This window comes from Crinia signifera, chromosome 19 (genome assembly GCF_055691185.1).
Source record: "Crinia signifera chromosome 19, ASM5569118v1, whole genome shotgun sequence".
NCBI lineage: Eukaryota > Metazoa > Chordata > Amphibia > Anura > Myobatrachidae > Crinia > Crinia signifera.
The window spans coordinates 24,569,383-24,584,733 of record NC_139226.1 but is presented as its reverse complement, the minus strand read 5'-3'; the positions used below and the strand labels follow the sequence as shown (position 1 = coordinate 24,584,733).

The following is a 15,351-nucleotide window of genomic DNA, read 5'->3' as shown; positions in this document are numbered from 1 at the left end:
AGCCCTACTGTGTAATATAGCTGTGATGTCAGTGTGTAACCCTCCGGTGTAATGTAGCTGTGATGTCAGTGTGTAGCCCTCCTGTGTAATGTAGCTGTGATGTCAATGTGTAGCCCTCCTGTGTAATGCAGCTGTGATGTCAGTGTGTAGACCTCCTGTGTAACAGAGCTGTGATGTCAGTGTGTAGCCCTCCTGTGTAACAGAGCTGTGATGTCAGTGTGTAACCCTCCTGTGTAATGTAGCTGTAATATCAGTGTGTAGCCCTACTGTGTAATATAGCTGTGATTTCAGTGTGTAACCCTCCGGTGTAATGTAGCTGTGATGTCAGTGTGTAGCCCTCCTGTGTAATGTAGCTGTTATGTCAGTGTGTAGCCCTCCGGTGTAATGTAGCTGTGATGTCATTGTGTAGCCCTCCTGTGTAATGTAGCTGTGATGTTAGTGTGTAGCCCTCCTGTGTAATGTAGCTGTGATGTCAGTGTGTAGCCCTCCGGAGTAATGTAGCTGTGATGTCAGTGTGTAGCCCTCCGGTGTAATGTAGCTGTGATGTCAGTGTGTAACCGTCCTGTGTAACAGAGCTGTGATGTCAGTGTGTAGCCCTCCTGTGTAATGTAGCTGTGATGTCAGTGTGTAGCCCTCCTGTGTAATGTAGCTGTAATGTCAGTGTGTAGCCCTCCGGTGTAATGTAGCTGTGATGTCAATGTGTAGCCCTCCGGTGTAATGTACCTGTGATGTCAGTTTGTAGCCCTCCGGTATAATGTAGCTGTGATGACAATGTGTAGCCCTCCAATGTAATGTAGATGTGATGTCAATGTGTAGCCCTACTGTGTAATGTAGCTGTGATGTCAGTGTTTAGCCAGTACTGCGCTTGGTACTTTAGTTTTTACATGCCATTGCAGGAACCACCACTTAGTGACAGTAGGCACACCCCTTGGGTACAATGTCTTACAGAGTGATCTATAATCTCCCTGAAACTACTTTTCAAAAGTAGGCAAGCATGATGTACAGACCATAGCATTTTGCAGGAGACTCCATGAATTAGCAGCAATCTCCCTCTCTTCCTCATTAGTCTAGCAATCTCCCTCATTTCACCTAGCCCACATTACACTGTTACATTTTGGGGTAAATAAGGAATGAGAGATAGATACATTTACATTGAATCATCAGCACCATTTCTCACCACTTTACCAAGTATAGTATCTCTTCCTAACTGCTTTGGGGCTCATCTACATTTGGATATAAGTCATTTTACATTGCACACCCACGCTTCTAGGTGCCACGTTCACAAACTTTTTCTACAATTTCTCCATATATGGAAGTAGCCACGCCCTTTGGGTGGAGCATGACACGCCCCCTCAATGGGGCGCTGTGCAAAATTCTGCTTCCAACCATAATCTCCCTGAAACTACTTTTCAAAAGTAGGCAAGTATGGTACAGACATTGGGCCTTATTCAGATCTGAGCTCAGTACAAATTTGTTTGGAAAATGGGCAAAACCATGGGGTTTATTCTAGTTCATTCTTTCTGACAAAATCCTTCTTAGATGGACAAAACCATGTGCACTGCAGGGGGGCAGATGTAACATGTGCAGAGAGAATTAGATTTGGGTGAGTTATTTTGTTTCTGTGCAGGGAAAATACTGACTGCATGATTTTACACTTCAATATAGATCTCACTTTGAAGAAAAACCCCACCCAAATCTAATTCTCTCTGCACAAGTTACATCTGCCCCACCCGCAGTGCACATGGTTTTGTCCATCTAAGAAGGATTTTGTCAGAAAGAATGGACTAGAATAACCCCCCATGTTCACTGCAGGTGGGGCAGATATAACATGTATAGAGAGAGTTAGATTTGTATGAGTTATTTTGTTTCTGTGGAGGGTAAATACTGGCTGCTTTATTTTTATAAGGCAATTTATATTTCAGTTTCAACACACCACACCCAAATTTAACTCTTTCTCTATACATGTGCACTGCATCTACCCCACATGCAGTGCACATGATTTTGCCCTTTTTCCAAACAAATTTGTACTGAGCTCAGATCTGAATATTGCTGCCTATACACGGTCTGTTTAACGGATCCGTTTGGGACTTAAATATTACACATCGCATCGCATGCCTTGTGCATGCAGTGTGCATGCAATGCGATCCGATGCGATGTGTAGCTAGTACAAAAAGTATGTGCAGCACATACTTTTTGTACTGTACTATGTGATGCGCAGGAGCGCGCATTGCATAGTACAGAACGGAGCGGCCGCAAAACGGAGCGTGTATGGGCAGCTTAAGGCCCATTGCATACCTCAGTATTTGGTTTTCTGACAGTGTCACTAGGTTACAGGACCAGGAAGTTCTGTGGTTGGGGCAGTGACACGAGATATCTGCTCTATTACTAAATAACTAGACACAGATTCCTCATTCTACAGATGATAGACAGGAGACACACGGAGCGGACATCTACAATGAGGGTCTGTGTAACAGCAGGTAAGGTGCCACATATATATAATGATCCATCTATACTACATTATCACATTTATATTATAGCACATATTACCATGGACCTTTTTCACTGTTGACCTAGCAGGTAGTCCTAATGACTCATGCATGTTATAATGCAGGGGTGGGGAACCTTTTATGTGCCAAGGGCCAGTTGTATGGGGAAAAAAAATCATTTGGGGCCATATGTAAACATTTCTCTTACAAATTGTCCTGCTGCAGCTATCCCACGCATACGGCCCCCCGAGCCTGAGGTTCCCCACCCCTATTATAAGCAAGTCGGAAAAAAATATATATATAAAAAAATGTAAGATTAAATTTAACAGCAAAACTTATGCAGCAATAACCTGTCTGTTAGTTGTGCTGTTTTTTACTTGCATGTTACATGTAAGGGAGCCTCACTAGGCTGTTGCGTTATTTTATAAGGGTTTATTTAAAAGGGTTCTGTAATGATACAACAAATTCAGGACTTATTCAGGACTATGTCTGTGCCAAGGACTGGACTGTGATGTGATCCTGTGTTCTTTTCTGTCATTACAGGTAAATATCGCTATTGCTATACTGGCCTGTCTGCTCCTGCAGCTTAACAGGGAATCAAATATATTGATTGGCAGGGGCGGATTTAGGGATGAGGGCGCCCCTAGGCACAACAATAATGTTTACTAAGTAGGACAGTTTATAGGGGCAGTATCTGCATGTCCTGTCCATTTACACTCTATTTAAGATGGAATATAGTACAGTACAGTGGATATTTTGCAGTTATTGTTACATTTTGGGCTGACAGTACTATCACAGGCATCCAAGTGCCGCCCCCAAACATGTGCCGCCCCTAGGCCGGTGCCTCACGTGCCTAATGGGAAATTCGGCTCTGTTGATTGGGTAAATATCGCTATTGCTATACTGGCCTGTCTGCTCCTGCAGCTTAACAGGGAATCAAATATATTGATTGGGTAAATATCGCTATTGCTATACTGGCCTGTCTGCTCCTGCAGCTTAACAGGGAATCAAATGTATTGATTGGGTAAATATCGCTATTGCTATACTGGCCTGTCTGCTCCTGCAGCTTAACAGGGAATCAAATATATTGATTGGGTAAATATCGCTATTGCTATACTGGCCTGTCTGCTCCTGCAGCTTAACAGGGAATCAAATATATTGATTGGGTAATCCAAGACAGTGCTAATATTATTTCTAGAGTTGAGAACTCTTGTATAAGTTTAAACTAATTTGTCTTCAAGTGCTGGCAATATGATATTTATTGCCTGCCGTGTAATTGGGGAGGGGTGGATTGCTCAGGCTTTGATTAGTTGTATTGACTTCACATGGACAGAATCCATCATTTATAATGGAGCCTCACTAGGCTGTTGGGTTATTTTATAAGGGTTCTGTAATGATACAACAAATTCAGGACTTATTCAGGACTTAAACAGGATGAAAACAGATAAACTCATCACCAAGACATCTTCAAACCTAAGAAAGTTTAAAAACTTTTTGCTTTAACCTCTAAAATTGAACGTATGTACCTAACCTGCACTCCTATATACTCACACTGTCACTATGCTGCCTGTTTGTGTATGTGATTCATCCATTCCATACTTGCCGACTTTGGCATACTCCTTTCCGGGAAAAGCCCGTAGAGGAGTGAAAGGGGGCGGGTAGAGGCTTCGTTTTGGGGGCGGGGCACGGGTGATGCCATCAAGCCCCGCCCCCATGACGGGCTGAAGCCTCAATTTGCGGGTCCGTGGGTGGGGGGAGGGGCTAAAAATGCCGCGAAATGCCGCAAATTGCGTCATGTAGCCCCGCCCCCTCCCCGCGGACCCGCGAAAGTCATAGTTTTTAGACGGCAGGGAGAGGGGGAGCCGGGGCTGTAGGGAAATGCGGGAGACTTGCCCCCCTTCCCGGGGGACCGGGAGAGGGACCCGATTTGCGGGACCCTCCCGGCCATTCCGGGAGGGTAGGCAAGTATGATCCATTCTAATAGCATAATCTGCTTCTATATTGCAATAATTGTGTTTGTACATTTAGACATTGCGAAATTGCTAATTGGAGCCATATTAGGCTGGTGTCTGCTTCACAAAATACAGGGTAACTCTACAACTGAAAAAATGTACTGCACTGCATGCCATAGCATTGTATGCAATCTATGGTCAACTGTGCTAATCAGCGTGCACTCACATATATGTAGGGTTTATAAATGACTATCTGAGCAACACCAGTAAGCTAGTATTAACTGTTGCAAGTCTAATATAACTCTTGGCCTATATAACTGTTCAAATACACCATGTATTACAAAATATTGCTCTGCTTCGCTCTCCATGGTTTTCTCTCTAAATCAGTCTCTTCTCTCTCTCTCCCTGAAGCTCAGCCCTCTATACACATTTCTGCCTCCATTATCCACACCCCTCTTATTAACACTCATGACATTTTTACTTATCTCTCTACATTGACAATAACATCCACAAACTGTCGCCAGAAACAACATTCACAAACCACCTGCAGCTACACCTATCTCTCTTTACTGCTTCTATTAGCTGGTGACATTTCACTTAATCCAGGTCCCAGCTGCTTGCCCCAGCTGCTTGCCCCGCTCGCAGGCACCTAACTCTCAGGAACATAGTAATCCAGCTAACCTCATAAACATCAAATGCCTCCCTTCATCCCCCAAATCACTAAAATGTGCGTTATGGAATGCACGCTCTGTTGGCAACAAATTAACATCCATCAACGACCTCTTAATTTCAAACAACTTCAACCTGCTGGCTATAACAGAAACATGGCTCTCACAATCAGACACAGCCTCCCCTGCAGCCCTGTCACATGGTGCTCTCCACTTCACACACACACCCAGGCCTGGTGACAGCAGAGGAGGTGGGGTTGGAATATTACTATCCCAATGCTTCACATAGAAAGTTATACCACATGTTACATCACTCACATTCACATCATTTGAAGTACATTCCATCAGAACTTACACTCCTTTCTCGCTGCGTGTTGCAGCTATCTATCGCCCACCTGGGCAGCCAACACGATTTCTAGAAGATTTTTCTGCCTGGCTCCCTCACTTCCTTTCCGCTGACATCTCAACCATCATCATGGGTGACTTCAACATTGCTATTGATAGCCCAAAATCTGCTGCTCATGCCTCCAAACTACTCTCTCTAACCTCCTCTCTCGGCCTCTCCCAATGGACTGACACCTCTACTCATCGGGATGGCCACTGTCTTGATCTGATATTCACTAAGCTGTGCTCAGTGTCGGAATTCACCAATTCTCCTTTCCCTCTCTCAGATCTCAACCTTATCACCTGCATGCTGTCCTCTAGTACTTCTAACTCAAAAACACAGAAATCCTTTAATCCACCTCAAGCCCATAGAAATATTAATGATATTGATTTTCAAGTACTCTCCTCCTCACTGCAACAACAGCTTGCTCCTATTTCTGCATTCACTACTCCTGAGATGGCGGTATCACACCTAAACCTAACCCTCAAAACAGCCCTGGATGAAGTGGCTCCAGTTACCCACCACACTCCACGTAGGCCTAGACGCCAACCGTGGCACTCTAAATTAACGAGACACCTACAAAATATCTCACGCAAAGCTGAGCGTAAATGGCGTAAATCTCACAGTCCAATGGATTTCTTTACATATAAGAATATCTACCAGTACTATAGTTATGCCCTGGAAACTGCCAAACAAACATATTTCCAAACTCTCATTTCTGCTCAAGCTTCTAACCCAAAAAGTCTTTTTAATACATTTAAATCCTTTCTCAACCCTCCCTCACCCAAGCCACCAACCACTATCCATGCACAAGATCTTGCTTCCTACTTCAGGGATAAGATTGACAAGATCTGAGATGAATTAGTATGCTCCAACTCAGTTGGTGATATGCTCAATTCCATACCTGAGCCCTCTGAAGCATTTGCTTCATTTGATCCCACAAATGAAGATGAAGTATCTGCACTTTTCTCTGCCTCCCACTCTACTACCTCTCCTCTTGATCCTATACCCTCGCAAATAAGTAAATCTCTGTCTCCTGTGCTCATTCCAATCTTAACTAAAATCTGTAACCTCTCTTTCTCTACTGGTGTCTTTCCTTCATTGTTCAAACAAGCAGTTATTACTCCAATTCTGAAAAAACAGAATTCTGATCCAAGCTCTCTCTCAAACTACCATCCCATTTCTCAACTTCCATGCACCTCCAAACTACTTGAAAGACTTGCTTATACTCGCCTCACACACTTTCTTAACTCGCACAACTTAATGGACCCGCATCAGTCAGGCTTTCGTCCCCAACTCTCCACAGAGACAGCACTGACTAAAGTTGTGAATCACTGTGGTCACTGCTAAGTCTAAAGGCCACTACTCACTACTAATTCTTCTTGATCTCTCTGCTGCTTTTGACACTGTTGACCACACACTTCTCATACAAACACTACAATCCATAGGTCTTAAAGACACAGCCCTCTCTTGGTTCTCATCCTACCTCTCTAACCGCATCTTTAGTGTTCGTTTCTCTGATTCTACCTCCTCTTCGCTACCTCTTTCAGTTGGAGTACCTCAGGGTTCAGTTTTAGGTCCCCTGCTTTTCTCAATCTATACCTTATCTCTTGGCAAACTAATCAGCTACCTATCCTCCCCGGACCTGTCCCCATCTGTATTGAGCCGTGTCTCTGAATGCCTTTCTGCTGTTTCATCCTGGATGTCATCTCGCCACCTCAAACTTAATATCTCAAAAACAGATTTAATTATATTTCCGCAAATAAATAGTAGTTACCAACCTGATATCTCTATCGCTGTTGAGAAGATGACAATCACTCCTACCTCTCAAGCTCGCTGCCTAGGTGTTATCCTTGACTCAGAACTTTCCTTTGTACCCCACATTCAATCTGTCTCAAAATCATGCCACATGCACCTAAAAAACATATTTAAAATTCGCCCTTACCTTACACAAGACACTGCAAAAACTCTAATACATGCTCTCATCATCTCACGCACTGATTATTGCAATAGTCTCCTTATTGGCCTTCCCCAATACAGACTCTCACCACTACAGTCCATTATGAATGCAGCTGCAAGGTTAATCTTCCTAGCCAGACGTTCATCGTCTGCAAAGCTACTCTGTCAGTCACTTCACTGGTTTCCTGTATTCTACCGTATTCAATACAAAATTCTTTTACTTACACACAAAGCCATAAACCAAACTACACCAACATACATATCTTCTCTTATCTCAAAATATCATCCAACACGACCTCTACGCTCCTCCCAAGATCTGCGTCTCTCATCCACACTCATTATTCGCTCCAATTCCCGACTGCAGGACTTTCTTCGGGCTGCACCCACTCTGTGGAATGCCCTCCCAAGCCCAATAAGACTCTCCTCCAGTCTCCAAACCTATAAGCGTTCCCTAAAAACTCATCTCTTCAGGCAAGCTTGTGCAATTTTAAAAAAATGCACATGCGGAGGCTGAGAGCAACTGCCTATCATGTATAGTATTCCCCTGATATAGAATGACACCTATCAGTTACTCCTTTTACCAATAATTAATTAAATATATATATGGTGGAGAGGTGTCTCTGAGTTCTTAATGGGGTCTGTGTAGATTGAGAGTCCTGCAGATTCTCTAGCAGTTAGAAGGTTAATGGCACTCTATAGGATTGCATAAGAGAAGAAATGTCTGTTGTAAACTTCTATACAGGAAGACGCTAGTGTGTAGTTATTTCCAATTGGTTTCTAATTAGACATGTCGGTAATTGTAATTCATTACAGTGCAGAGGCAGCAATAAGAATATTGTTAGTAAATGCCGCTTGATAAGTAGGAAAAAAGCTCATGCAAATACACACTTTTGATTTTTATTGTTACAAAATCTGTTATTTAAGTAGTAGTAGTACGTTTATTTATAAGGCGCCGCAAAGTGTCCGCAGCGCCGTACATAGCAAACAAAAAAACAAATTACAAGGTAACGTACAGGATGCTGCGGCTGTCTGCCCTATAACTGTGTTCTGCCGCTGACTGCCCTATAATTGGGTGCTGCTGCTGTCTGCCCTATATTTGGGTGCTGCCACTGTCTGCCCTATAACTAGGTGCTGCCACTGTCTGCCCTATAATTGGGTGCTGCTGCTGTCTGCCCTATATTTGGGTGCTGCCACTGTCTGCCCTATAACTAGGTGCTGCCGCTGTCTGCCCTATAACTGTGTGCTGCCGCTGTCTGCCCTATAACTGTGTGCTGCCGCAGTCTGCCCTATAACTGGGGGCTGCCGCTGTCTGCCCTATAAATGGGGGCTGCCGCTGTCTGCCCTATAACTGGGCGCTGTCGCTGTCTGCCCTATAACAGGGTGCTGTCGCTGTCTGCCCTATAATAGGGTGCTGTCGCTGTCTGTCCTATAACTGGGTGCTGCCGCTGTCTGCCCTATAACTAGGTGCTGTCGCTATCTGCCCTATAACTAGGTGCTGTCGCTGTCTGCCCTATAACTGTGTGCTGCCGCTGTCTGCCCTATAACTGTGTGCTGCCGCTGTCTGCCCTATAACAGGGTGCTGTCGCTGTCTGTCCTATAACTGGGTGCTGCCGCTGTCTGCCCTATAATTGGGTGCTGCCGCTGTCTGCCCTTTAACTAAATGCTGACGCTGTCTGCCCTATAACTGGGTGCTGCCGCTGTCTCCCTATAACTGGGTGCTGCCGCTGTCTGCCCTATAACTGGGTGCTGCCGCTGTCTGCCCTATAACTGGGTGCTGCCGCTGTCTGCCCTATAACTGGGTGCTGCAGCTGTCTGCCCTATAACTAGGTGCTGTCGCTGTCTGCCCTATAACTGGGTGCTGTCGCTGTCGCTGTCTGCCCTATAACTGGGTGCTGCCGCTGTCTGCCCAATAACTGGGTGCTGCTGCTGCTGTCTGCCCAATAACTGGGTGCTGCCGATGTCTGTCCAATAACTGGTGCTGCTGCTGTCTCCCCTATAACAGGTGCTGCAGCTGTCTGCCCTTTAACCGGGTGCTGCCTCTGTCTGCCCTATAACCGGGTGCTGCCGCTATCTGCCCTATAACCGGGTGCTGCCGATGTCTGCCCTATAACTGGTGCTGCTGCTGTCTGCCCTATAACCGGGTGCTGCCTCTGTCTGCCCTATAACTGGGTGCTGCCTCTGTCTGCCCTATAACCGGGTGCTGCCTCTGTCTGCCCTATAACCGGGTGCTGCCTCTGTCTGCCCTATAACCGGGTGCTGCCTCTGACTGCCCTATACCTGGGTGCTGCCACTGTCTTGCCTATAACTTGGTGCTGCCGCTGTCTGCCCTATAACTGGGTGCTGCCTCTGTCTGCCCTGTAAGCGGGTGCTGCCACTGTCTGCCTTGTAACCGGGTGCTGCCGCTGCCTGCCCGGTAATCAGGTGCTGCCGCTGTCTGCCCTATAACTGGGTGCTGCCGCTGTCTGCCCTATAACTGGGCGCTGCCGCTGTCTGCCCTATAACTGGGCGCTGCCGCTGTCTGCCGTATAACTGGGTGCTGCCGCTGTCTGCCCTATAACTGGGTGCTGCCGCTGTCTGCCCTATAACTGGGTGCTGCCGCTGTCTGCCCTATAACTGGGTGCTGCTTCTGTCTGCCCTATACCTGGGTGCTGACGCTGTCTGCCCTATAACTGGGTGCTGCCGCTGTCTGCCCTATAATTGGGTGCTGCCACTGTCTGCCCTATACATGGGTGCTGCCGATGTTTCCCCTACAACTGATTGCTGCCGCTGTCTGCCCCATAACCGGGTGCTGCCGCTGGCTGCCCTATAACTGGGTGCTGCCGCTGGCTGCCCTATAACTGGGTACTGCCGCTGTCTGCCCTATAACTGGGTGCTGCCGCTGTCTGCCCAATAACTGGGTGCTGCCGCTGTCTGCCCTATAACTGGGTGCAGCCGCTGTCTGCCCTATAACTGGGTGCAGCCGCTGTCTGCCCTATAACTGGGTGCTGCCGCTGTCTGCCCTATAACTGGGTGCTGCCGCTGTCTGCCCAATAACTGGGTACTGCCTCTCCCTGCCCTATAACTGGGTGCTCCCGCAGTCTGCCCTATAACTGACGGCTGGCCCTGTCTGCCCTTTAACAAGGTGCTGCCGCTGTCTGCCCTATAACTGAGGGCTGGCCCTGTCTGCCCTATATTTGGATGCTGCCGCTGTCTGCCCTATATTTAGGTGCGGCCACTGTCTGCCCTATAACTGGGTGCTGCCGCTGTCTGCCCTATAACTGGGTGCTGCCGCTGTCTGCCCTATAACTGGGTGCTGCCGCTGTCTGCCCAATAACTTGGTGCTGCCATTGTCTGCCCTAAACTGGGTACTGCCGTTGTCTGCCCTATAACTGGGTTCTCCGCTGTCTGCCCTATAACTGAGGGCTGGCCCTGTCTGCCCTATAACTGGGTGCTGCTGCTCTCTGCCCAATAACTGGGTGCTGCCTCTCCCTGCCCTATAACTGGGTGCTCCCGCTTTCTGCCCTATAACTGAGGGCTGGCCCTGTCTGCCCTATTACTGGGAGCTGCCGCTGTCTGCCCTATACCTGGATACTGCGGCTGTCTGCCCTATAACTGTGTACTGCCGCTGACTGCCCTATAACTGAGGGCTGGCCCAGTCTGCCCTATAACTGGGTGCTGCCGCTGTCTGCCCTATACCTGGATGCTGCTGCTGTCTTCACTATAACCAGGTGCTGCTGCTGTCATCACTATAACCAGGTGCTGCCGCTGTCTGCCCTGTAACCAGGTGCTGCCGCTGTCTGCCCTGTAACTGGGTGCTGCCGCTGTCTGCCCTGTAACTGGGTGTTGCCGCTGTCTGCCCTACAACTGATTGCTGCTGCTGTCTGCCCTATAACCGGGTGCTGCCGCTGTCTGCTCTATAACTGGGTGCTGCCGCTGTCTGCCCTATAACTGGGTGCTGCTGCTGTCTGCCCTATAACTGGGTGCTGCCGCTGTCTGCCCAAAAACTGGGTGCTGCCGTTTTCTGCCATATAACTGGGTGCTGCCGCTGTCTGCCCTATAACTGAGGTCTGGCCCTGTCTGCCCTATAACTGGGTGCTGCCGCTGTCTGCCCAATAACTGGGTATTGCCTCTCCCTGCCCTATAACTGGGTGCTCCCGCAGTCTACCCTATAACTGAGGGCTGGCCCTGTCTGCCCTATAACTAGCTGCTGCCGCTGTCTGCCCTATACCTGGATGCTGCGGCTGTCTGCCCTATAACTGAGTTCTGCCGCTGACTGCCCTATAACTGAGGTCTGGCCCTGTCTGCCCTATAATTGGGTGCTGCTGCTGTCTGCCCTATATTTGGGTGCTGCCACTGTCTGCCCTATAACTAGGTGCTGCCGCTGTCTGCCCTATAACTGGGTGCTGCTGCTGTCTGCCCAATAACTGGGTGCTGCCGTTGTCTGCCCTAAACTGGGTACTGCCGTTGTCTGCCCTATAACTGGGTGCTCCGCTGTCTGCCCTATAACTGAGGGCTGGCCCTGTCTGCCCTATAACTGGGTGCTGCTGCTGTCTGCCCAATAACTGGGTGCTGCCTCTCCCTGCCCTATAACTGGGTGCTCCCGCTGTCTGCCCTATAACTGAGGGCTGGCCCTGTCTGCCCTATAACTGGGTGCGGCCGCTGTCTGCCCTATACCTGGATGCTGCGTCTGTCTGCCCTATAACTGTGTACTGCTGCTGACTGCCCTATAACTGAGGGCTGGCCCTGGGTGCTGCTGCTTTCTGCCATATAATTGGGTGCTGCCGCTTTCTGCCCTATACATGGGTGCTGCCGATGTCTGCCCTATAACTGGGTGCTGCCGCTGTCTGCCCAATAACTGGGTGCTGCCGCTTTCTGCCCAATAACTGGGTGCTGCCGCTGTCTGCCCTATAACTGGGTGCTGCCGTTGTCTGCCCTATAACTGTGGGCTGCCGCTGTCTGCCCTATAACTGGGTGCTGCCGCTGTCTGCCCAATAACTGGGTGCTGCTGCTTTCTGCCCTATAATTGGGTGCTGCCGCTTTCTGCCCTATACATGGGTGCTGCCGATGTCTGCCCTATAACTGGGTGCTGCCTCTGTCTGCCATATAACTGGGTGTTGCCGCTGTCTGCCCAATAACTGGGTGCTGCCGCTGTCTGCCCTATAACTGGGTGCTGCCGTTGTCTGCCCTATAACTGTGGGCTGCCGCTGTCTGCCCTATAACTGGGTGCTGCCGCTGTCTGCCCAATAACTGGGTGCTGCCTCTCCCTGCCCTATAACTGAGGGCTGGCCCTGTCTGCCCTATAATTGGGTGCTGCCGCTGTCTGCCCTATAATTGGGTGTTGCCGCTGTCTGCCCAATAACTGGGTGCTGCCGCAGTCTGCCCAATAACTGGTTGCTGCCGCTGTCTGCCCAATAGCTCGGTGCTGTCGTTGTCTGCCCTATAACTGGGTGCTGTCGTTGTCTGCACTATATTTGGGTGCTGCCACTGTCTGCCCTATAACTGGGTGCTGCCGCTGTCTGCCCAATAACTGGGTGCTGCCGTTGTCTGCCCTATAACTGGTTGCTCCGCTGTCTGCCCTATAACTGAGGGCTGGTCATTTCTGCCCTATAACTGGGTGCTGCTGCTGTCTGCCCAATAACTGGGTGCTGCCTCTCCCTGCCCTATAACTGGGTGCTGCCGCTGTCTGCCCTATAACTGGGTGCTGCCGCTGTCTGCCCTATAACTGGGTGCTGCCGCTGTCTGCCCTATAACTGGGTGCTGCCGCTCTCTGCCCTATAACTGGGTGCTGACGCTGTCTGCCCTATAACTGGGTGCTGCCGCTGTCTGCCCTATAACTGGGTGCTGCCGCTCTCTGCCCTATACATGGATGCTGCGGCTGTCTGCCCTATAACTGTGTTCTGCCGCTGACTGCCCTATAACTGAGAGCTGGCCCTGTCTGCCCTATAATTGGGTGCTGCTGCTGTCTGCCCTATATTTGGGTGCTGCCACTGTCTGCCCTATAACTAGGTGCTGCCGTTGTCTGCCCTAAACTGGGTACTGCCGTTGTCTGCCCTATAACTGGGTGCTCCGCTGTCTGCCCTATAACTGAGTTCTGGCCCTGTCTGCCCTATAACTGGGTGCTGCTGCTGTCTGCCCAATAACTGGGTGCTGCCTCTCCCTGCCCTATAACTGTGTGCTCCCTCTGTCTGCCCTATAACTGAGGGCTGGCCCTGTCTGCCCTATAACTGGGTGCGGCCGCTGTCTGCCCTATACCTGGATGCTGCGGCTGTCTGCCCTATAACTGTGTACTGCTGCTGACTGCCCTATAACTGAGGACTGGCCCTGTCTGCCCATTAACTGGGTGCTGCTGCTTTCTGCCCTATAATTGGGTGCTGCCGCTTTCTGCCCTATACATGGGTGCTGCCTATGTCTGCCCTATAACTGGGTGCTGCCTCTGTCTGCCCTATAACGGGGTGCTGCCGCTGTCTGCCCAATAACGGGGTGCTGCCGTTGTCTGCCCTATAACTGGGCGCTGCCGCTGTCTGCCCTATAACTGAGGGCTGGCCCTGTCTGCCCTATAACTGAGGGCTGGCCCTGTCTGCCCTATAACTGGGTGCTGCCGCTGTCTGCCCAATAACTGGGTGCTGCCTCTCCCTGCCCTATAACTGAGGGCTGGCTCTGTCTGCCCTATAATTGGGTGCTGCAGCTGTCTGCCCAATAATTGGGTGTTGCCGCAGACTGCCCAATAACTGGGTGCTGCCGCTGTCTGACCAATAACTGGGTGCTGCCGCTGTCTGCCCTATAACTGGGTGCTGCTGCTGTCTGACCTATAACTGGGTGCTGCCGCTCTCTGCCCTATATTTGGGTGCTGCCACTGTCTGCCCTATAACTGGGTGCTGCCGCTGTCTGCCCTATAACTGGGTGCTGCCGCTGTCTGCCCAATAACTCGGTGCTGTCGTTGTCTGCCCAAAACTGGATACTGCCGTTGTCTGCCCTATAACTGCATGCTCCGCTGTCTGCCCTATAACTGAGGGCTGGGCATTTCTGCCCTATAACTGGGTGCTGCTGCTGTCTGCCCAATAACTGGGTGCTGCCTCTCCCTGCCCTATAACTGGGTGCTGCCGCTGTCTGCCCTATAACTGGGTGCTGCCGCTGTCTGCCCTATAGCTGGGTGCTGCCGCTCTCTGCCCTATACCTGGATGCTGCGGCTGTCTGCCCTATAACTGTGTACTGCCGCTGTCTGCCCTATAACTGAGGGCTGGCCCTGTCTGCCCTATAATTGGGTGCTGCCGCTTTCTGCCCTATACATGGGTGCTGCCGATGTCTGCCCTATAACTGGGTGCTGCCGCTGTCTGCCCTATAACTGGGTGCTGCCATTTTCTGCCCTATAACTGGGTGCTGCCGCTGTCTGCCCTATAACTGAGGGCTGACCCTGTCTGCCCTATAACTGGGTGCGGCCGCTGTCTGCCCAATAACTGGGTACTGCCTCTCCCTGCCCTATAACTGGGTGCTCCCGCAGTCTGCCCTATAACTAAGGGCTGGCCCTGTCTGCCCTATAACTAGGTGCTACCGCTGTCTGCCCTATACCTGGATGCTGCGGCTGTCTGCCCTATAACTGTGTACTGCCGCTGACTGCCCTATAACTGAGGGCTGGCCCTGTCTGCCCTATAATTGGGTGCTGTCGCTGTCTGCCCTATAACTGGGTGCTGCTGCTGTCTGCCCTATAACTGGGTGCTGCTGCTGTCTGCCCAATAATTGGGTGCTGCTATTGTCTGCCCTAAACTGGGTACTGCCATTGTCTGCCCTATAACTGGGTGCTCCGCTGTCTGCCCTATAACTGAGGGCTGGCCCTGTCTGCCCTATAACTGGGTGCTGCTGCTGTCTGCCCAATAACTGGGTGCTGCCTCTCCCTGCCCTATAACTGGGTGCTCCCGCTGTCTGCC

At 49.8% G+C, this 15,351-nt stretch overlaps 1 protein-coding gene across 1 annotated transcript in view; it reads left to right on the top strand.

Annotated features, from left to right (window-relative positions):
* The first annotated feature begins 2,422 nt into the window (after positions 1-2,422).
* The window catches only part of LOC146042238 (cell adhesion molecule CEACAM8-like), a 104,980-nt gene continuing 92,051 nt past the window's right edge, over positions 2,423-15,351 (top strand). The window contains exon 1 of the mRNA XM_083162159.1: positions 2,423-2,477. Coding sequence (XP_083018285.1) covers positions 2,456-2,477 — 22 coding nt within the window. The 5' untranslated portion in view covers positions 2,423-2,455. The remainder of the gene's footprint in view (positions 2,478-15,351) is intronic.